This window comes from Clinocottus analis, unplaced genomic scaffold, assembly GCF_023055335.1.
Source record: "Clinocottus analis isolate CAN_PGR_092001 unplaced genomic scaffold, fCliAna1.0.p SCAF_10, whole genome shotgun sequence".
NCBI lineage: Eukaryota > Metazoa > Chordata > Actinopteri > Perciformes > Cottidae > Clinocottus > Clinocottus analis.
Genome location: NW_027175821.1, coordinates 5,546,807 through 5,568,994, shown reverse-complemented (window position 1 = coordinate 5,568,994; position 22,188 = coordinate 5,546,807). Strand labels below are relative to the sequence as shown.

At 46.1% G+C, this 22,188-nt stretch overlaps 1 protein-coding gene across 2 annotated transcripts; it reads left to right on the top strand.

Moving 5' to 3' along the window:
- The first annotated feature begins 3 nt into the window (after positions 1-3).
- Positions 4-22,176, top strand: afap1l1a (actin filament associated protein 1-like 1a). 2 transcript variants are annotated; one of them, XM_068584060.1, is made up of 19 exons: positions 4-522; positions 13,187-13,312; positions 13,460-13,543; positions 13,644-13,723; positions 14,107-14,242; positions 14,404-14,499; positions 14,598-14,812; positions 14,911-15,090; positions 15,246-15,329; positions 15,933-16,008; positions 16,194-16,313; positions 16,407-16,618; positions 16,741-16,886; positions 16,987-17,059; positions 17,579-17,693; positions 18,933-19,100; positions 19,918-20,087; positions 20,200-20,322; positions 21,222-22,176. In XM_068584060.1, the coding sequence occupies exons 1-19, from the start codon at positions 480-482 to the stop codon at positions 21,246-21,248; spliced, it is 2,274 nt and encodes a 757-aa protein (XP_068440161.1). In that variant the 5' UTR covers positions 4-479; the 3' UTR covers positions 21,249-22,176. The 2 variants fall into 2 exon arrangements, with proteins under 2 accessions (XP_068440161.1, XP_068440170.1); XM_068584069.1 differs by lacking the exon at positions 4-522 and adding an exon at positions 3,618-3,708.
- The last annotated feature ends 12 nt before the right edge of the window (positions 22,177-22,188 follow it).

Here is a 22,188-nt window from a genome sequence, read left to right as displayed (position 1 = left end):
GCAGCCAGGATCACGAATCCCGAACGAAACCCCCGTAAACCAGGGCATTGCCCAGTTTTTACATCACTTGTCATGTTTGTAGACTATAAATTAAGTTAACTAGATGAGACGTGCCAAGTGGAGAGCTTTATGAAAAGCTGTTAAGCGCGTTTCGTTTTGCTTTGGTCGGAGCCTCGTCCTCGTTGTTTCAGTATGTTTTAAGCTAACCGGCTGATAGCTACAGTTTGCTAATTTGCTAATTTACTCTACAGACGGTAAAATGGTACCCTTCCCAGCGGCATGGGAGCGAATAAGCATACTCTTAATTAAAATCAAGAATAGTTTCAGCGGCCCGTCACTGCGGGAGCTGGCGCTAGGACCCAGCAGAGAAGCTGCCTCGAGCTCCCGACAAGCGGGCCGGTGGTGAACCGACTGTATCTGTCAGGGAAGGCAGTCAGTCACTCATGGGCCTGCACTAAATACCAACAACCCAGTCTCACATGGACGGCGGCAAACGAGGAATGGAAACAAACGGCACCAAATGTAAGTTTGCGCACTCAAAGTATGCAGTACTCACAAAAGAAAACTCACACACTCAAAGTATTCAGTACTTGTCTGCGTTTCTTCGTGCGGTTTGCAAAGGTAACTCTTGTATACATGCATGTTCTTTATTATGTGTTGACTGCTCCTCTTTGTGGCTGTCAAAGCGGCACACACACTTCCTCCAAAGGAGGAAGTATTTTTAGGTCCAGATTGGGAGACACACACACACACACACACACACACACACACTTCTATGACCGCAGCTTTCTAACGCTTCACTGTGGTCATATGAGACACTTGCTGGAAAAAGTTTACATCTCATTGTGAGATTTTTATAAAATGTCCCATTTGCACTAAATTTGTTCTCACGGCCCATTTCTGTTTCTTTCTGTGTGACACCCACCCTCCTGTACATCTAATACATAATGGTAGTGCACTCTAAACATATAAATAGTGTTGCTTTGTTCTGCTTGCACAGGCAGAGAACCAAGTGGCTCATCTAAAGTTTGATTGTTTTTATAGAAAGAGAAGCTCGCTCATCCTGTGTCGAGGCTAATATCTGGACGTGGAGATGAGATACTTGGAGATTAAGTGATCATGGCTGTCATTGTTTGATATTGGACACCCCCAGCATTACTTCATGACTTCTTCATGGAAACCTTTGGAGTGGACCAGTGCTTTTGTGTTGAATAGCAAGAAATGCACCATGTGTTTCCACCCCGTGTGTGTGGTTGTTTTTCTGGGAGCGGTGCCGTTGGCCCCCTGCACAGTACAGCATTTTTCCACATTGTAACTAAAAACAAATACACTTACCCCCTGTCTGTGTGCTGTGTTGCAAGGTGACCCAACCCAGGGTTTCAAATATGAAGTCAGGGTTTCAGTTTGTTGCTTTAAGTTAGTTTGATATATTTCTGTATCGTGTAACTGTTTTTAGAGCTGTAGAGGCTTTAAAGCGTGCTTTCCACAAACCTGTTGCCAGTCGCCAGGCAGGTAAACACGAGAGAGTGATTAGAACATCAAACTTAATGGACATATTTACTCAACTAACCAGAGGTGAAAGGAAATGGGACAAATTGGATACAGGGCACCTTAATGTTATTCCCACTACCTTGTACCAGCCTCTTTGCCTTAGCATAGCGTCACAGAGAATCCAAAGTAGGAAGTATTTTTAGGTCAGGTTGGGAGAAATTCTTGCCTGTTTATTTGTTTGTTTTTTTTTGTGTGTGTGTGTGTTTCTCTCTCAACACACAGGCACACACACACCACGCACATGTACAAACACACAGGAATTTTTGCTCGACTGCCTTTCTATCTGAGCTTTGTGTTTGTGTAAACACCACAGGAGAAAACACACGGTGACGGCTGGTGACCCCTGGGGAGCACTCTACTGTTTACAAGGTCTTTGAATCCCCGGATCGGCTTCTGCTCAATCACTTTTCCTTCAGTTGTCCTAAATAAAGGCTACAACATTTTCCCAATTGATTGTTCAGTCTAAACATTTATATAAATGAGTCATTGTTGATGCAAAACTATTGATTAGCGCAGCTTTTAATTAATCAGTCAACTCTCAATGCTTGTTTTAGTCGTGGGGGTTTCATCCTTCAAAGCTTGCTGCGTGGAGCTCAGAATTCATTCAGAATTGAAGCTTGGTACAATTGATGAGAGGCAGGTTGAAGCTTGAATAGTTGGAGCTTCTTGACATGAGCTCTCCAGGCCAGCTGGAGCAGCAGTGTAATAAAGGTTTTGTTTCCACGGTCGCCTCGGCACAGCACCAGGTGGGTGTGAGAGGGGAGAGGCCGTCCCCACAGGGATGCATTGCAGGGGTGGGATTGTCTGTGATGTAGCCCAGCAGTCCTGATGAATCGTGGCTATTGTCAGGTTGTCTCGGAGCATATGGAAGAACTTGTGGACCCAACCGTGATCCGCTATTCTCCCCCACAATGATGCATATAAATCTAAAACTGCTCACGCAAGCACAAGTCTGCTGCATGTGCATGAGGTCCCTCTGCTCCGTCCATGTCGTTCCTCTAATGAGATGGTTTGCTACGCATGTTCACATTCCACTGAGAAATCTATGAAAAGAGAACCTGTGTGTTGTGTCAGTGTGTGTGTGTGTGTGTGTGTGTGTGTGTGTGTGTGTGTGTGTGTGTGTGTGTGTGTGCACGCCAATAGGAATCCGTATCCCCTCTCACATTTGTCACAATTCATTTTTTCATAACACAAATCTAAGTCTTCAGGCTTGTTGAAGTTGTGGAGAATGTGTTTTGGGAGTCAACAGGGATGTGAATTGTTAAAAGTTTAATTAAAACATGGCGTCAGGGGTTCCAGGTTAGCAGGGTCACGGAGCACAATTAAAAGGCAGTCTGCTGTCGTCATCCAGCCAGTGGTCAGTGACCTCACTGCGTCGGCATTCATGTTGCTCATTACTCTGTAACACTAATGTAACTAAAATATAACACTTTCAAAAGCTCAGTTGAAAACAAACAGCCGCCGCCACAACAATGGAAGCTCTTCCTGTGGTTGAGTTTGATTTCATCGCTGTACTTTTGAGTAGGTTACAGATTGTTTGGGCATCGATGTTCACCTTCATTTAAATATCCAAAGGACGTCTTTTGATTGGACTTGACAATTGGCTGACAATAGAAACAGCAGCTATAATAATAGGGAGATAAAAGGAGAGGGAATCTCCCTTCCATGTACGTTTTTCCCTCGTTTTGTTTGCCCTATCAAACTTGATCAAGGTTTATTTTTGCCATGCAATTAGTGTGCAACACTTATACATACATTATATTACATAAGGAGTATGATATGCCCCATCATGCATGAGCTGTAAATCATGAATGATAGGACCAGCCCTATAAGAAGTGGAATTCCCCTCTTTAACCCTTGGGTGATGAGGAGATCACTATGATTCATATGTCTGAGAGATGTGCTGTGTGCGTGCGCGTGTGTGTGTGTGTGTGTATGTGTGTGTGTGTGTCTGTCTGTGTGCATTGTGCAAAGGCAATGGTCATTCTCTGCATAGCTGTTTATATAGGGTTTCCATGGAGATATGCTGCACAACAGTACAGCAGGTGACTGTTGAGTGTGTGTCACTTAGAAATATGCTGTTTCCTCCTGATGCGTCGGGTGAAAAGTGACTCTGCCTGCGGTGTGTGTGCATACAGGTACAAGCAAGATACTCAGGTACTCAAGATACTCAATAGTTACTTTACCTGTTGTCAGTTCGGTTTACTAAATGTTACTTAAGAACCGCCATAATTTAGCACTGAAATATGAGTCATATACAGGTATATAATTGTAATATTTATATGTTATAATATATCGTCTGCTCTCTTACCGGGGAAGTAAAAAACAATCCATCTAAACTTTTTCCCAGAACTTGTTTTCATAATCACTGGAATTCAAAAAATCCGAGCAAAATGTTTCATAAAATTCAGTCAACAGCAAGAAATCCACTGAGTGGGTCCACATTTTCTAGTGAACAACTGAAGACCCGCTCCAAATCACATTAACACGAAAAGTCCCAACTGGAGACAAAGCAGCTCCTTTTCCCCGTGTGTGTGTGTGTGTGTGTGTGTGTGTGTGTGTGTGTGTGTGTGCGGGCATGCATGTGCGCTTTGTGTATATTACCCTTGTCTGTGCAACATCAGTAAAGCAGTGCTTCCACTTGCCGAATAGCATCTTTCTCAGTGTGTGAATACTTCTGTGTGAGGGAGACATAGCATTGTGGTGATCTCATAGGACTCTGGGCAGATCTGGGATCTGCAGAGTACTCACTGCACTGTGGGGTCTTTGTCTGGCAGCAGGCTGAGTCAAGCCCTCTGTGCCATCTCAGACCTGAATAAATCAGGCAGCAGAAGATGAAGAAATGAGAACGAGGGGAAGGAGGCTGAGCAGACAGACGTCCCCTACATCGTGGTCAGCTCTGTGACCTTTGACCTGAGTCCATATTGAGAAATACCCAGATGCATCTGTTACCACATGGCCATAGCTGCTGTTGTATGACTTCTACCCATCTGTCCACTTTCTACACCTGCACTTCTTCTGTTCATGGTCGCTGGGGAGATTGGCTTGTATCCCATAATGCATTTGTAAAAGACAGGGAAATTCCCTTCTGACTGTTACATGGTTATCACAGTGCTAAAAAAACACACACATTTGATGATACAGTAGATTTGAGACTATAGTGGTGAGTAAAAGACTACAGGAGGGATGAATCTGACTTTAACTATGTTGTTGAGAGGAGGAGGGAACACTGTCCCGCATTGAACAACAATGTGTTATGTGTTAGGTTGTTATGCACTGTAAAATATTCCTCATTGTTGCTGTTCTCTGTGTTACACTACACACAATGGAGGTTGCTCACAACTTTGTGTGTCAGATTTGACCATTATTGGGCTAATAACATGTAATCCCATGTTAAAGCCTTCTAAGATCATGCAAAAGCACAGTGAATAAACATAGTGGGTGTTAGGTGGGAAAATGAGCAGTATTGCTTCGCTAACCTGACCTGTAAACTGGGGCCCTTGACTCTCTCGCTGCTGCTATCTCACACGTGTGTGTGTGTGTGTGTGTGCGTGTGAATGTGTGTGTGTATGTGTGTGTATCTAAACATCAAAAGCTTCTGTGCTCCACTGCTGCCCTTCAGAAGCCAGTTATTGCTCAAACAGGTGAGTGGGAGTGCAACAACCCATAATTCTCCCCCCTCCATCTCCATGGAGATGGCCTAATGACTTTGAGTCCATTTCTCTCTCTGTGACGAGCTCATTAGAGGGGCCTGAGAGAGAGAGGGAGGATGCACGTTCAAGCTAGAAATTTGTTGTAGACATTTGATACACGTGCACACAACCCCTCCCTTTAATGATGCCTGCAAATATGTGCAAAGCTAGGGTTAATTTAATCTTTAGCTTGCTTCACTTTAGGAAGATTTAAACTAGATGTAAGCCTGGAAGTAATTGTGCTGTGGAATGCGCGCTCCAAATGCTTTAGGTTGTGCCCAATTTAAGATTATGAAGTGGTGTTTTCAAGTCAGCAATCAGCTGGTACTTTGACTTACAGCCAGTCGGTAAGTCAAAGTACCAGCCAACTCTCTCTGAAGTAAAAACAAACAACGAGGACAGAATACTGCCAAACGTGCCAACAAAGAAATTCAAAAGCGCCCATTTCCTTGGACTGTTTCCATCGCTAGTGTATTTATTGTGCGTTACACTTGTGTATCATGGGGTGTGGATGGGCTTCCCGCTGTGTTTTATGATAACCCGGAGCATCTTCCCGTGCGCCATTAAAAACAGTGGGGAGAACATGTTTCTCCCCTTAATTTGTCCACCTTTACGACTCCTCCAAACCAAATAAGTGTTCCCACATGCTCACCTCACCTGCTGCTCGACTTTTGGTTTTGCATTGTGCGTTTGGTATGTATGTTTATCATTGTTTGTCCGTCTCAAAATGTCCACCCACATGATAAATGTACATGCCAAAGCCATGTGAAAGGAATTCGCACCCTCTAGGGGGCTACCTGCAGCGGGAAAAAAATGAAGGTTTGTCATAATGGCCCATTTGAAAGCTCCATTATATTGTCATCCCTTTTGAAATACAGTTGTATTCTATCTGGCCGAGGATCTAGACGGTGCATTGAGAATGGGGTCACCAGAGACAGTACAGTAAAAGGGGGAGCGGGTCAGCTGACAGGAACGGGAAACAGAAGGCCGGAGGTGATAAGTGATGTCATCAGAGGAGGGAGGAAGTCCATCTCTATGGGGAGCTTGTCGGGCATCCCCATGCAGTTGGCCAGCCCATTCACCGATGTAGGACAGGAAACGTGTTTTGTTGGCTTCATACGGAATAAGATCCAAATCGCTCTCTCATGGCCTTCGTATAACTTGCTAGCAGACAGTTCACTATTTACACATCCAGCAGATACAGATCAACATTATCACTCTCAAATCTACGCCAATTAGAAGTGTAAACTCAAATTTGTATCAGGCTGCGCTCATCCACCTCAAATCTTTCCCGAAATGACAAATGCGCTGGCCAAATGGTAGCAAAAAGACTCAGGTCACGTCTCAGCGATATCTTCCCGATAAAACCAGTGCTGTCTCTGTTTACCTGTCGTGAGCTCCGGTGATCTCGGCTCGCCAATGCCCAGACTTGTTTGGTGCCGGGGAGAGGAGAAGCGTCAGACTTGGGAAATGCCTGGAATCTGAGGAGCACAGAGTGCGAGGAGGTTTCTTCATGATGGGGCACAAGCCGGTGGGATACGACACTGTTGGCACACCTCTTGATGTAATTAAAACAAAAAAAAAACCTCAAGCACATCTGGTCATCTGGCTTACCTCACCTTTGTTAGCATGTGATGTCTACACACGCCTCGTGATTTATGTAGAGCTTACGTGCGGGATAAGACAGATGTGACATCCATTTTATTCTGATCATCTGTCTTCTAAATGTTGAGCTTCTTTTTTTTTTTTTAATTCAAAGACACACGTCCCAGCTTGGATGGAGGTATGTATAGATAACCTTCGCATGCCATGAAGGTAACATTCAAACCGTGCTGTCTCTGAACTAAAAAACCTCTTTGAGTCACTTGACATGAGACAAAGTTCTGTTCTTTCACCACAAAAAAAAAAAATACTAAACAAGTTTTTCATTTCCTTTCAAAAGTTGCTGGGTCATATTGTTCAGCCGGCCTGAAGAAAGACTCCCACACTGTGTGTGTGTGTGTGTGTGTGTGTGTGTGCGTGTGCGTGTGTGTGTGTGTGTGTGTGGACACCTTAAAGTTCTCAACCTGCAGGTCTCTTTCATGTCAGATCAGGTTGGGGAAATGGCTGTATATCCAACATGTCCAAAGACAATAAGGAAGGGGAGACTTCCAAGAAAAGCGCAGCAGTTTTCATGAGATACTGATCTCTCGTGGAGTCGCAGATGGTACAGTCGTTTTGACTTCCTCACAGCGGCTTTGTCCAGCAGGCCTCACCGCCTTTTGTGCTTTAAACTAATATATTTGTGTCGTGGGCTTGATTACTGCTGATCCCGGATTAATATTGTATTGTATTTTAGCCGTCACCTGAATATGTCTGTCCTTAAACGCATCACTTTTACTCCAACGCACTCCCACTGTTGTACCCAGTCATCAAGTGAATGAATGGGGGACGTTTCTCACAACGCAGTGTGCTTTCCCGTCCCTCCTCCTCCGGCATCCGTGGCCTTCCAGTGTGAGTTCACAGCTTTACCAAAGAGGTCAGAGGTCGCATTTAGTCACAGCGAGGAGGGGTTTGTCGGGCCATAACTAAGTCTAGCACGGTGAGTCGGGGCATTTGTCGCAGCAAGAGAGGATTTTGGAAAAAGTTGGGGAACGCTAGAGATGCCTCAGGGAATGTTTCTGGCCTGTGCATCAAATTAGACGGTCGGGGGCACTTCCTGTCTGCGCCGTTAAGCAATTACTTCTCTATTTTTTGACTTGATGTTTTATAATCCTCTGTATGTGTGCAGGGTATGACTCACTCATTCGTCATTCATAGTCTGAATGGTATTTCGGCAGTGTGCCTCATCAAGATCTCAGCTCTATTGGCATCCCTTTTTTTTTCATCACTGTCACCTTTTCTACACATTTTTGAAGGTTATGTGGCAATGGGGTGTCTAACCTCAACAAGTTTTTGCCAGTGACCAAAATGCATCAACTATGACTTTAAGTACCAAGACTGAAAATGAATCTCATAGTCCTATTTGTGATCTTGTTTTCTTTGTCTTTAATCTGATTTAAATCCAAATCTTTCCCTTCAGATCTTCGCTTGTGTTCTGGTTACATTCATCATTTGAGAATATTTGCTTCTTGTGTCAAATGGAGGGGGAAAAAAATTGAAAAATGGGTTGTGGAAATGTTAATGCTTAATCTATAAATACTGTATTTAACCCTTGTATGGTGTATGGTTGTTTTTTTTTCAACAAAGCAAAAACAATATGATTCATTATTTTTACAAACTCAGACTTATTGGCCTTGGCTCATGTTCTGCGACGAACATATATCAGACAAAAATGTCATCGACCGCCCCATTAAAAAACCCCAAAATACAACAGACCCACAACACCTTCTGAATAACAAAAAAAATGAACACCATACAAGGGTTAATACAGTTGTTTTGTAAGAAATGCAGTCATTAAAACAGTGGCATTGATCTTCTCACCCAACTCTCTCCATATACGTTACATTGTCTGTGTTACTCTGACACAGTGCGATGTTGTGCACCAGGCCAGCTGACACTGTTTTCATTCTCCAGCTGATCTCCGGTGAAAGCCTCCACTTCGCTGTGGTGTGGTTTTGTCTGTGCGTGTGGGCTCCTGCCTCGCTGTGCATACGGTCGCGTACCTGTCTGCGTGGGCTCATGGCTTTGTTTGTGCAGCGTTGGCGTTGGTGCCCTTGTGATTGAAGGCAGCGTGTCGCATCGTGTCGGGGCGCATGAGTCCGCCTCGAGGCAACAAGTCAACCTCGTGTAACTCCGAAAAGTCTCAACTTGCCTCCACCTCCACTCCAAAGCTTTTACTCAACCTCCTGGGTCTTTGACTAACATTTTTTTCAAACCAATGCATTTGAAATATCAAGTTTACTTGCACCACAAAACAATTTCCTGACATCTTCACGAGAAAGCAACCCCGTTAAAGATGTACCCTGTACTCTAATGTAGAGTGGAAGTACAATGCCTCGCTGTGTCTGCCATGTGAATGGGTTCACTGGCATCATCTGGATGGCAGCCTTTATGTGCAACTAGTTAAAGGTTAATAAAGTATCGAGGGAAAGAATGCGAAAGAATAAAGAATGCGGGTTAGCCATTAGTCGACATGTGTGTGTTTACACAGCAAGCCTTTCCCAGGTGCTACACGATCCTCAGGATTACAGCGGAGGGGGCTTTACACACACACACACACACACACACACACACACACACACACACACACACACACACACACACAGAGCACCACCACCACAGTCTGCCGACCCCACCCCCCCACACATAAAATAAAGACAAGAGAGGAGGGCAGGCAGAGTGGGAGGGAGGTAAAAGGAGATAACCGATCAGAGGGAGGAAGGGAGAGGTCAAAGAAGTGTGAATTCAGCAGTAGGCAGGACTACTGCTCACCTTCAACACAAAGACTGAGGACCAAGCACCGGAATACCTCCGACACACCGGTTCGTCTCCTTTCGACAGCCCTGGAGAATGGTGGGACTCTCATCCACTGCTGTCGAGGGTGAGTGTTGAAGGCGCGAGAGAGCCTTTGCACCTCCACGGATTTGCAAAGATGCGTGAATATTACGGAAACAATGCCAGGACGCGCGCGTCAAAGGTGTCGTAAACCTGAGTGTGACTGCGAGGAGCCGCCGGGTGATGTTTTCACCGTGCCTTAAGCCATTGTGCAAGCTTGCTGGAATTTCCGAGAAAGGCAGCGATGTTGAATTGAGATGTTGAAAGCAGCAGTCTGCCACCCACACTCAAAAGAGAAACGTTGCATTTTTATTTTATTTTTTTATGAAGTCACTTGAGACTCTTTGTGGGATGCAAATTGTGTGATAAGCTGGAATGTCTGCCTACAACGACATTGTGAAACAGAGTTCCTGCCGAATAAGTGTATTTTGTCTCTTTTGTTTTTTGCATACTGTGAAGTTATTTGTGTGTGTGTGAGACAAGATAAGTGAGCTCAGCATGTAGAAAGCCCTCGGCATTAAAAAGAGGGAGTAAAACAAACCTGTGCTCCCGATTGAGGTCACATTATTCTTCATATCAGGGCTAAGTCGGACGTGTTGGCACAGGTGCTCAACTCGCTGACATTACTCACCACCGCCGCCCCCCTTCTCCCTCGCCCCCTCCCCTTCTCCCTCGCTCCCTCCATCAGATTGTACAGAAGGTCTGCTAACGCAAGCCCCTTTTTCAAAAGTCTGAGCCTGCACTGTGAAACAAACTTCTGTCTCGGCCTCGCTACATTTGCACCCCTCGCACAAAGACATTTTTGCACAGCCTCGCACTATTAACAAGGTGAGGAATGTGCCCAGTCTTTAACGGCAATTGTCGGATTGGTGCGAGGAGGTGAATGTTTGCGCTTTGAGCGCCCCGCCACTTCCCCGCACGGCGCGCCGCCCGCACCCATCATTTGCGTTGTCTCAAATGTCGTTACATTTTCACTGACGAATGGAAAAAGTAAAGTAATGTGCTTGTAGCCGCACAAAATTCCAATTCCACCTGAAGCATAAACCCGTTTTCATGTGGTGTTATTATCTTATTCGAGCTTGTGTAGTGTAGTTTCCCTCAGGTGCTCGGCTCCCAATCTGTTTTATCTGACTTCTAAAGACATCAAAGACACACATCACACACACACACACACACACACACACACAGAGCTGCAGCAGAGATTTAAAGGATCATGTGCTGTTTTAGATGTGCGAGCACTCTTGAGTAGTGTGGTGTCAACTATCAAGGCATGGCTGAGGATTGAAGGGTGGTCTTATGGGTCTCACACACACCAAATACTCTGCGGTAATTCCTCTTCGCTCGTTCTGGCACGAGCGAAATACCGTAATCGTCAAATTGGATGCAATAAAAATGAAGTGTTCATGAGTGTTGTGATCTCCGCTTCACGCCAACTCCTTGAAAGCGACGCCTTGATTTTCGGAGTTCGAGTTGATTTAATGCTGACTGGTGTGAATTTCAGTTTCTCTCTGCGGTGAATGAGTCATGCTATGGATAAGTCCTCCACTGGGTCAGAGGAAGCTCCAGCGGTGCGCTCCGGACAGATTCTAAACAGCTGGAACCTCTGGCGGAGGGACGACGCTCGCCGGGCCAAAACATCCCACTCTTATAAGTTTCCCCTCCCGTCCCGCGACCCACACTTCCTCGTTTCCCTCGGGGTGAATCCGATCTTAATGAGGAGGCGTTCCATTTCCCCCTCGCGTGAATTAAATCCTCGTGCCCACTTCTCCGAGCGCGAGCGGGCGTTTTGTAACAATAGAAGGAAACCACGCTAGTAAAGAGGACACAGGCAAACACACACACACACACACACACACACACATACACACCTACTGTGGCCGGCCCTGTTTGCGCTTGACTGTAACCTTGGCAGAGCACTGCGAAGCCCATAGGAAGACCCACCTCAGGAAAGTATGTCTGTCTTTAGGGATGGGAGCAGTCTGAAATGTAGAACAAACTTCAGTTACGAACTCGTCCATCTGCCAGACGATCAAGACCTCGACTGGTGATCACGTACAGGATTGCAACATTCTGCCTCAACTAAATCACATGCCGCTCAAACTTGTTGACAGGTGCAGCAAAGTTCAGCTTTTAACGCGCCCCACTGAATACACATCATACGAGCATGCCTATATGTGTGTGTGTGTGTGTGTGTATTTTGTGTTTACGTGCTGCCATATGACCGCCCGCTGAACAAAAGACTTTTCTGGCTCAGCAGCTGTCCCGTGGATGACCCCAGCAAGATGCACGGTTCAGCAGGTCTAATGCGTCTGAACTGTGAAAATGTGGTGGAGAGTGGAAGTGGGGGCGGGGGGGTGGAATGAGGGTGAGAGGAAGAGAAGGAGGGAGTGGGGAAGAGAAGTGTGTTAGGATACAATGCAGAGAGAAGGAATAGTAAATAATCTATGAAGACTGTAGAAAGAAGGGAGGGGGGGGGGGGACATTTTTGGCTGACCATTTGCTTGTGTCTGGTAGAAAGTCAGGAGAAGACAGACATGCATGCACACACACACACACACACACACACACACCATCAGCAGGTTGCAGACCTGTTCCCAGGACATCCAGTAGCCGGGGGAGTGGAACGGTTTATTTAACTTTGGTTCTGAAAACAGGGAGTGGACCAGATCAACATGTGGATGTGGATCATATATTCCTATATGTCGAGTCCTTAAAGTGTTCCAGAACCTGGAGATCCCCGGGAAGAATGCGTATGATCGCAGGAGGTCGGCCTGCCTGAGGCCTCCTTGAGCTTTTGTGAGGCCCGGACTTTAAATCTCCCCTCTGTTAGATAAAGATCAGGTGCTCTGAGATTCTGCTTGCTGGTACATTTGGCCTGCTTTGGTCTCCGTAAAGAGGTGCTGCAGTTCGTCTCGTCAGAATCTCATATTCCTGCCGACGTCTGCACAATCTTTGCAGGGCACTTCATTTACCTTCTTATCATCGGTTGATTGAAGTTTGGGTTTGTGCCAAATCAGCCCGAGGCAGCAACATTTCAGAGCTGCGTCAGAGGATGTTTGTTCTTATTCTGTGTAAGATTGGTTATTTTGGGTGTAGCTTCACTTCCCCTTTTTTTCTGGGTTAATGACCAATTAGCAAACATGTTTCCTGTCACAGCCGGCCTTTGCTCTTGTTTCGTCTGGCTTGTGACCGGGGCGGGCAGGAGAGGAGGGAGGCCAGGTGATAAGGTGGAAGATTGACATTGACGAACTGCGAGGCAAAGTGACAGAAAATGAAAGAAAGACGCAGAGAAAGCAAATCAGAGAGAGAGAGAGAGAGAGAGAGAGAGAGAGAGAGAGAGAGAGAGAGAGAGAGAGAGGCTCTGTGACATTTAGCCCTTTGGTTTGTTTAGACTTGTCCGTCTGACCTTTACCCTCTACTGATAAACTGAAGCCGTGCACCCCTGACCTATGCCCCGCTCTGTGCAGCGATGGAGGTGTTGGTGAGTGAGCTGGGCGTCCTGCTCAAGATGCTGGACCAGGAGAGCCTCAGCTCCTCCACGGAGGAGAAGAAGACCTCCGTGTGGAACCTCCTGCAGCAGATACAGCCTGCAGGTCAGTGAGGAGGAGGAAAGAGGACTTGTCTGTCTGTTTTTTATTTTCATTCTCTTGTTTTGTCTGGCTTCAATGTAGACTCTCCGGGGGATTTTTACAACGTGCAATACACTCGACATCTAAAAGTGTCTCTTTCCTCGCCTCCAGTTTCAGGGACAGACTACATCTACATGAACTCAGCCGTGTACAGAAATGGCACCAGCTTCGTAGAGTCCCTCTTTGAGACATTTGGTGAGTTTGAGCTCCAACACGTAGCCGCAGCCGAGCTGCAAATGTCCTTTTCTCTACATATACAGTATATAACTATCCGTTTAAATGTTGTTCATTAAAGACTGCGAGCTTGGAGACCTAAAGGATGTGACAGATGACCTGAAAGAAGACAAGAACACGCAGACTGACACTTTAAAACAGGCAAGTGGCCGAGAGTCAGTCCCTAACAGAAATATCAGTGAGTGGGATGCATGCTGTTTGCTTCTTTTCAGTTCTCCCCATCCAAATCCAACTTTGCAGAGGCCTGATGCACCTCTTCATGACAAAGCAAAGAGAATTGAGAGCTTGTACTCCATGTTGTGGGGTTTTACCGTGCACACATGCTCATCAGTCTGCAAGCTGCTGGAGGAGTTGGGATGTATACGGGCCTGCCCAGAGCCCATGTGTCTACTTTATGTATATCATTTTGAGGGTTTTACTCAGTATCTCTTTGATGGTGTAGTTCATAGGCTGTGGGGAAAACATAAATGTGTTATGGTTGTGAGGGAAATCTGAGAGCTGTGTTTGTGTGTTTCCCTGAGCAGAACTGTGCAGACTCGTCAGCCCCGCGCTCGGCAGACTTTCCTCCCCCTCTGCCCACAACACCTCCTCCCGAGGACTATTACGAGGAGGCAGTGCCCCTCAGTCCTGGCAAGTTGCCCGAGTACATCATCACACGAGGTCAGCATCTTCCCGCCTTCTGCTGAACTTGTCCTCCTTAGTGTCATTTAGCTGTCAACAACCTCCCAAGTCTGTAATTACAAAGCACAAGTAACATTCAAGTTGCACGATGGAACATAAGGAGTCATTAGGATTTCTTTTCTTCTTCTTTTCATTTTCAGTCAGGCCGAGCCCTCCCAACTCCATAGAGGATGGGTATGAAGACGCTGAAAACAACTACCCCACTACCTCCATAAACACGCACCGCAAAAACTCATGTGAGTTGAGAACATTGTTACCACCCAAATCAATGATATGAAAGGATTGAACATGCTATATTTTTACAACAAATAACGCACTTTATCTTCTCCGTCAGACAACGACTCTGATGCTCTGAGCAGTTCCTACGAGTCCTACGAGGAGGACGAGGAAGAGAGGAGCCCCGGCGTCCGACTCACTCACCAGTGGCCCTCGGATGAGAGCTCCATGCCTCCCGCCAGGGACTGTCGCATCTGTGCCTTCCTGCTGCGCAAGAAACGCTTCGGCCAGTGGGCGAAACAGCTCACGGTCATACGGGAGAACCGACTCCAGGTAAGGTGCCGAACATCCAAACCAAATCCTGAGGAAAGCGCAAAACGTCGTCTTCCCTTCTTTAACTGACAATATCCTGCTTTTCCTCCTTTCTGCAGTGCTATAAGAGTTCGAAGGACACCAACCCCTATGTGGACCTGCTCCTGCCCCAATGCACCGTGGTGTACGCGCCCAAAGACAGCAAGAGGAAGCACCATGAACTCCGTTTCACCCTACCCAATGGAGATGCACTGGTGCTGGCTGTGCAAAGCAAGGAGCAGGCCCACAGGTGGCTCAGGGTGAGCGATACTTGCAAATTGCATGTTTGCATGCAGAGACACAGACTCGCATCGCAACACAGCCATTAATCTTTTTAAAAAAAAAGCTGCCGGAAGCGTGTTTGACGAAGGAAGCGTACGTACTGAGTGACACATGTAAAATACCTCCCACGCAGGTTGTGAGAGAGGTGAGCGGTCAGAGCGCCGGGCCCGAGGAATCTGCATCTCCCATCATTCCGAGAAAAATTGAACTCGACAAGGTAAGTGCATCAGGAGAGGATGTTTGCGTTGGAACGCTCCTGTCAGGTTTTTTCAGTTGTTTTTTTTTTAGCCTCGAGACATAATTAATCTTTACAGCTGAGGTGAGGACAAGTTGGTGGCATGCGGCAATTGTGTTGTCACTATCAATTCATCCTAAACAATTGCTTGGCGAGACGCAGTGCACGGTAATACCTGTGTTTGCTTTGCAGAACAAAGAGGAAATGTGCTGTGTAATTGGGTGTTACGGCACCAATGATAAGGGGTGGTGGTGACTCAGTGTTGCAGCTGGCACGTCCTCTTTAACGCCGACCAACCTGTCAGAACATAAACTGCAAAATGAAGGAAGGAAAACACTGGTGAAAGAGAAAGGAGTCATTATAGCGTTGTGAGGAGAAAAAGGCAGAGGATCAGCCTATTTGTCTCATTACGCCATTATGTGAAAGCAGAAGCAGTTACATGGAAGCTTAATAACAATTCCCTCAATTATAGTTCTTTAGCTATTAATTGAGACAAATTAGCCGTGGTTTGATCCTGGCAGACGGATCCTGTGTAGGACTTAACTTCCACTGTTGAACCTGTGTGTTTTTGTGCTTCTTCCTCAGAGGCTTTCGGCAGAGAGGAACACGTCGGACTCGGACAGTGTGGGTGTGTCAACCTTTGAGAACTGCCGAGAAAATGGTAAGACGGAGGGGGTGGGGGGGGGACAGCCTCAAATCAACACAGCAGCTTGTTGAATACAAATATGACTTTTCTCATCATCACAAGACAAATTTGTCCAAATGTCATCATGCGTGACTTCCAGTTGTGCAGTGAAATGTTTTGTTGCATATCTTAACTGTCTAATCCTTCCTCTTCTGATGCAGGCAAGGTGAAACGTGGGGCTTTCGCCGCGGGCCGTAAAATCACACGTATCATCAGCTTCTCCAAGAAGAAGCCCCCTCGGCCTGGAGACCCCCGGACTTCCTACACCAACCCTCGTCAAGGTCCAAACCCCACCCACCTATCCTTCGGTCTCTCGACTCTCTCAAATCTCCAGACACTTCATTCTTCGCCTATTGTCCCTTCCCGCCGTGCAGGCTACGTGTCGGTGCTGGTGAATCAGGTGTGGCGGGAGCATTGGTGCTGCGTGAGCCGAGGCTCGCTGCACTTCTACCACGACAAAGGAGACGCTCGGACCTTCCTCTCTTCGCTCCCTCTCCACGGCTGCGAGGTGGTCCCGGGGCTGGGACCCAAACATCCCTTTGCCTTCCGGATCCTCCGGAACAGCGCCGCCGTGGCCGCTCTGGAGGTGAGCGACGAAGAATGCGTCCCCTGTTTTTAAAACAACACGAATCGCGTTGTTATTTTTAACAATGGGTCAAGATGGATCGCGTGTAATTGAGAAGTTGATGTGCAAATGTCTCTTTTTAGGCCAGCAGCTCCGAGGAACTCGGGAGGTGGCTCGGCGTCCTCCTGGCAGAGACGGGCTCCGCGACCGATCCAGAGTCCCTGCATTACGACTACGTGGACGTGGACACCATCGCTAACATCCGCGACGCTGCGCGCCATTCCTTCCTGTGAGTGAGACGGAGACGGAGGGGAGGGGTTGGAGTACGGAGACGAGGTCAAAGCAATGCCATGATGCAGATTTCATGTCTCCTTCTTCTCGGGTCCTAGGTGGGCCACATCCTCCAGCGGTACCTACGCAGACTCCAGAACATATGATGAGGTCCCCAATGAGGACATGCAGGTGGGATGCTTGTGCTCGCACACGTTTTTATATTCAGTTACACCGTATGTGTTGTGCCTTTTTATGTTGATGTTGTCTGTGTGTGTGTTCAGCTGTTGGGGACTGTCGCTGTCTGAATATGACACTCCATATCAGTCACCCGGGCAGACAGACAGTGCTCTGTTACTTGCCGATCAATGACGGCTTTTTGCCGGCCAGAGAAATAGCAGTGTGTGGGCACGGGAGAGAAGAGAAGACAAAAAAACAAAAAAAGACAAAGCGATCAAACTGGTGACAGGAAGGCAAGAGGTCATGGCAGTTTTACAGCCTGTAAACTCCTTTCTTAACCCCACTGACATGCACTTAAACACATGCCTCTTAGCACCTAGAGCCACAAACATGTCACACCTCAGACGTCTCAAACCAATGCATTTGAAGATCAGTCCATCGCTTAGCCTAATATACAAACTTTGCTTTCTTTTTTCCCCCCCTCCTCCCACATCTGCCATGTCCCCTCTCACCCCTCTCTACTCCACCCAGTCCGCGGAGAACCGCAGGCAGCAGTCTGGGAATCAAGGGAAGCGGCGCTCAAGTTTCTCCAGCAGCGACTCTGACAGAACCAAGCCTTCAGTCTCCCTCAAACGAACGGGCTCTAGTAAGTGTGTTCGCCAAAGTAGCATTGTCGTTCCCCCAGTGAGCCTATTCTCATGAGATGCTATACTGATGGATTGATTTAACTCTTTATTTACACAATGCAAACAGGCGCTCTTTTTTTAAGAGACAACTGAGCGATGGCAAGGGCGAGGTTATCAAGTAAATCATTCACAATCAACTGGTGTTTCAAGGATGGAGACAAACTGTGGGAAACAGAGGGGAGCAGAGAAATGAAGAGCCTGTTTCTGCCGGGATGGTCTTCATTCTACGCATTTCTTAAAGCAATCGTGATACTTCAGAAGGTTATTGTGCATTGTAGAATCAGTGCTCCTTACACACAAAAGGATACAGTGTTTATGAACACACACGTGTGTGTGTGTGAGACACGTCAATGAGCCGTACTGCGTCGAAGGCGTTATGATCAGATGTACATTGTTACTAAAATATTCACAATATGACGCTCAACGAGACCAGACAGCTGAGATTTATATGCACAGTCGGGCCAAATATTTTTTTAGAAGTAACTTTTCAGCGTCACGCTTTCCATCTGTCTCTCAAGAATAAGATACATAAAGAATAAGGGGAGCAGCCTGCTGCCCTTCGAGGGAAATGAGAAAAAATACAGATGGCATCTCTTAATATAGTTGTGTGTCACATAGGAGTTGGATTGCAAAGCTTAATGTCGGCTGTAGCTAACACGCAGCTTTTATCTGGCTCAATATTTCCCTTCTTCCTCTCCGTCGTCTTCTCCCTTTCGGTCCATAATCTCTTGAAAAAAGAGGAGATGAGCGTCCCGAGTAAGAGGAACGTGATATCGGCGTGTCGGGCTGTCTGGGTGCTGTTTCACAGGCCGTCACTGTGACGTTGTGACACATCAAAGAGGCAGCGCTCTCCGTGGCTGAGAGCTTCAGGATGTAACTTGAGATTTATTGGACACTCACATTAGATCCGCTGTCTTGCCTCCTGACCTCTCCCTCTGCAGAAGTGTGTGTGTGTGTGTGTGTGTGTGTGTTTATATTTTATTCATGGTTTTCTCCCATCATTTCTTTCTCTGAATTATGAATGAAAGGATTAAAAAAATGGCGTGCCACGCTGTCGTGTAGGTTGTAGAAGTGGCGTCCTGCTCCTTTCGGGACATTCACGAGGACGGACGGCGAGATGACCGTGAGATGTTTTGTCTCCGTCCCGTGACCCCTGCACATTTGACCCCCTACTCACCTTTGCCCTCAACTCCAACCAGACGCCAACCAATATGGAAGGTATGGGAAAACGCGAGCTGAGGAGGACGCCAAGCGCTACTTGAGCGAGAAGGAGGAGCTGGAACAAGAGAGGGACGGCATACGAAACACACTCGTGACCCTCCGGAAGGAGAAGAGGGAGCTGAAGGAGGAGCTGAAGACGGCCTCCGGTAAGGAGACGCAGAGCCAGACAGACAGACGGCAATATCCGGAAAGTGAAACTTGTCACTGTTGTCTCAAAATGATCCGCATAGCCAGGATACACGACTGTAGGCACCTTGATTAACGATCATGTTGAGTAACTTCCATGAGTTAGAATGTCCTATTTCACCAGCTTGATGGTTGAGCATCTGTTGAGCAATACACAAGTGTTTGTTGTGTCTTGCTGCTCTGTGTGTGACCCTGCACTCTGACCTCCATCATTAGAGGGCCGTGTGACGAGACAACATCCCCACAGGGACGAATATAACATCTAATTGCTTTTATTATTAAAACCCAAAACATGGTTCTGAAAATTCCTTCTGAATAGGATTTATTTCCATAAGGGTTCACACAGTATGCTGCTAGCTGAGGTGGAAGAGGAAAAGTAGCACACCAGATTGCAAACACACTCCATTTCAAGTTAAAACTGTAAAAGTAGAGGCAGAAAAATGTATCACAAGTGCTCATCAGGCCTTAAGGGGGAGCATGGAGCAAATAATTAGATTATCTTCCATAACTATTGTTTAGTTTAATCTATAACAATACATTACAATTTATGAAGTCATCACAGGTTTTTATTTAAAGTTTGAATTTAAGTTAGTAGTATGTATAGCTTGAGGAGAGAAAAAAGTACAATAGTCTTTCTGAAATAGTCAAGTAAAAGTACTAAAAGTCTTCATATATTATCGTAAAAAAAAAAATTGGAAAATACAAAATCAACCTTTCAGTTGTTGTTTCTTGTTGGTCTCATTGTGGTGTGTGTGTGTGTGTGTTTCTGTGTTTCAGAGAGGAGGACGTTCTCCCTGAACAAGCGCGTGTCCCAGCTGGAGGACGCCTGTCGAGCCAAAGAGGCGGAGCGGGTGGACCTGGAGCTCCGGCTGACTCGGGTCCAAGAAAACCTCAAGATCAGTCTGGCCGGTGGAGCGCTGGGCGCGCCTGTTGAGGCCCCGGCGAAGGTGCGCTTCGTTGCTCGCCGTGGAAAGACGCGCTGCGCCGATGCGTGTTTACACGCACGGCTGCCCTCGGACACGTCGCTAATCTGCTTTCTTATTCTTCTTTTTCGTGCAGGCCTCCAGCAAAAAGACGCAGAACATCTACAGTGAGTCTTTACCAGTCAACTGCGCGGCAGAGATGCGGCGGAGACCTCTGTCTGTCTACGCCTCTTCAGGAACTGTCATGAGGAAGGCGAAGGTAACCCTCGCAGACGCTTGCTGTGATTGCCCGCCATTACGGACACATTGCTCTCTCTCTCAGGCTTTTCGGGGGTTGATGGGATCACAGCAGGCGATATCGTCTCAGTCACTTTGGACATTCACAATGACGTGCCTGGTACGTGCCGGCACATGTTGGACGTGATGATCAAATGGGATTTGGTCGCGACACGAGGATGTTTGACATCACTTTCGTCAGCTACTTCTCCTTTCACAACATTTTTGTCCGTATAATACCGCTAGGGCAAGGCGATGAGTACAACATGCATGCAGAGTTTGTCATTTTCAGGGAGATTTTACTGCTTTTTATGCACCTTCACTTTGTTATTGATTTACTTTGAGGTAAAAGAAGCAGGTTTGGTACACTACTGGACCACCAAGACTTACATTGTCTTAAGAAGTTAGTAGCCTTTAACAGCATTTGTGATTTTAGGAAATGAGTGAAGATAAATAGAAAGAAATTGTTTGTTTGAGATGAAGCTGTAAAAAAAAGAGTTTATAGAAGTGTTCCATGTTCTGATCATTGGCTAATCTGTATTTTTTTTTTTATGAAGTTAGTGACAATAACAGTAACTTGCAGTGCTACAGCCATTCAGCCATAACCAAATTTACTAATTCATTTTGATTTATTTGTATTTTATTAGTTTAAAAAAAATGATTGATCAACACAATGAAGCACTGATAGCTGGACAGTCCAACATATTGCTCCAGTTGTGGAAAATATTTGTCATTATTGCTTTCAAATTGAAATATATCTTCTTTTTTTTGGGGAATCCTCGCACACGTTTCACCTGCGATCATATCGGATACATTTCTTGGAATAAAGACCTTATTTCCACCGTGTTACCAAATCACCTACATCTGTTCCACAATTCACAGGAATGGGAGTCAAAGAAAGAGACCTAAGAGCAGCGTCACGGAGAGGACTGGACATTGAATGGACGTCTGACTATTGTGACATTCAGCCCCGACCCAAGAAAACATCCCATCACATCCCAGAGCACAGACTTCTACTGTAATGACAAGAATCAGCCACTAGGTGGAGGTACAGCTCACTGAATATTTACTCTTCTGTTCCTAAAAAAAGGACTTTGGCAAACGTGAGGAAGGACTGCTCACTGTCTGCCAAGTATTCCCATTGTCTCTGACACTTATTAAAATGTGGCAAACAGGAAAGAGCAGATAATTTGTGCAAGAAAGACGCAAGAAAGATGTATTGAAAAGCACATTGCATGTCGTTGCAATGGAAAGGCAACAAGGGAACTGTTGCATGAGGTGAAATGTTTGATTGTTAAGGTGCCGTGTGAGAAATGTGATGTGTTCGAGAAATAATGGATGGAGATTTAAGCCACAATGTGCCTTTTGATATAGTATTGTTTTTTTCTTCTGCCTGTACAGAGTGAGAAATGACTACTGTTACTACGTTTTATACTTTTATATGTTTGTTTCTCATCATCATCATTAGTCATACCTGTCAGAGGTATTCAGTTATGTGCCATGGAGTGTGTTATCACGTGTAAGCACTTATTAGCTTCTCCACCCAGGTTAAAGCTGTGCTACACTACGAAAAAAAAAATCCCCAAAAAAAATCTGCTGTATAATCCTACATCCACTTGACTCTTTTTAGCACACGTACAAAATAAATACTCCTGCTGGAGATGATTGAGTGTCTTAACAAGGTGCAGCACAGGGTGGAGCTACTCGGTGAGACGAACCAACCTTTCTCTCCACCGCACGTCCTTTTGATCAACTCTTCTGCCGTACCTGTGGTTGACTAGTGCACTTTACTGTTCTCCTACCTGGATAAGGGAATAATAAACGTGTCTTATTCTCACACAGGTGATCT

Coding starts and splice junctions, on each gene's coding strand:
- afap1l1a (XM_068584060.1), top strand. CDS start 480: ATGGACGGCGGCAAACGAGGAATGGAAACAAACGGCACCAAAT. Junction 15,330..15,932: donor GAAAAATTGAACTCGACAAG/GTAAGTGCATCA, acceptor CTTCTTCCTCAG/AGGCTTTCGGCAGAGAGGAA. Junction 16,009..16,193: donor TGAGAACTGCCGAGAAAATG/GTAAGACGGAGG, acceptor CTTCTGATGCAG/GCAAGGTGAAACGTGGGGCT.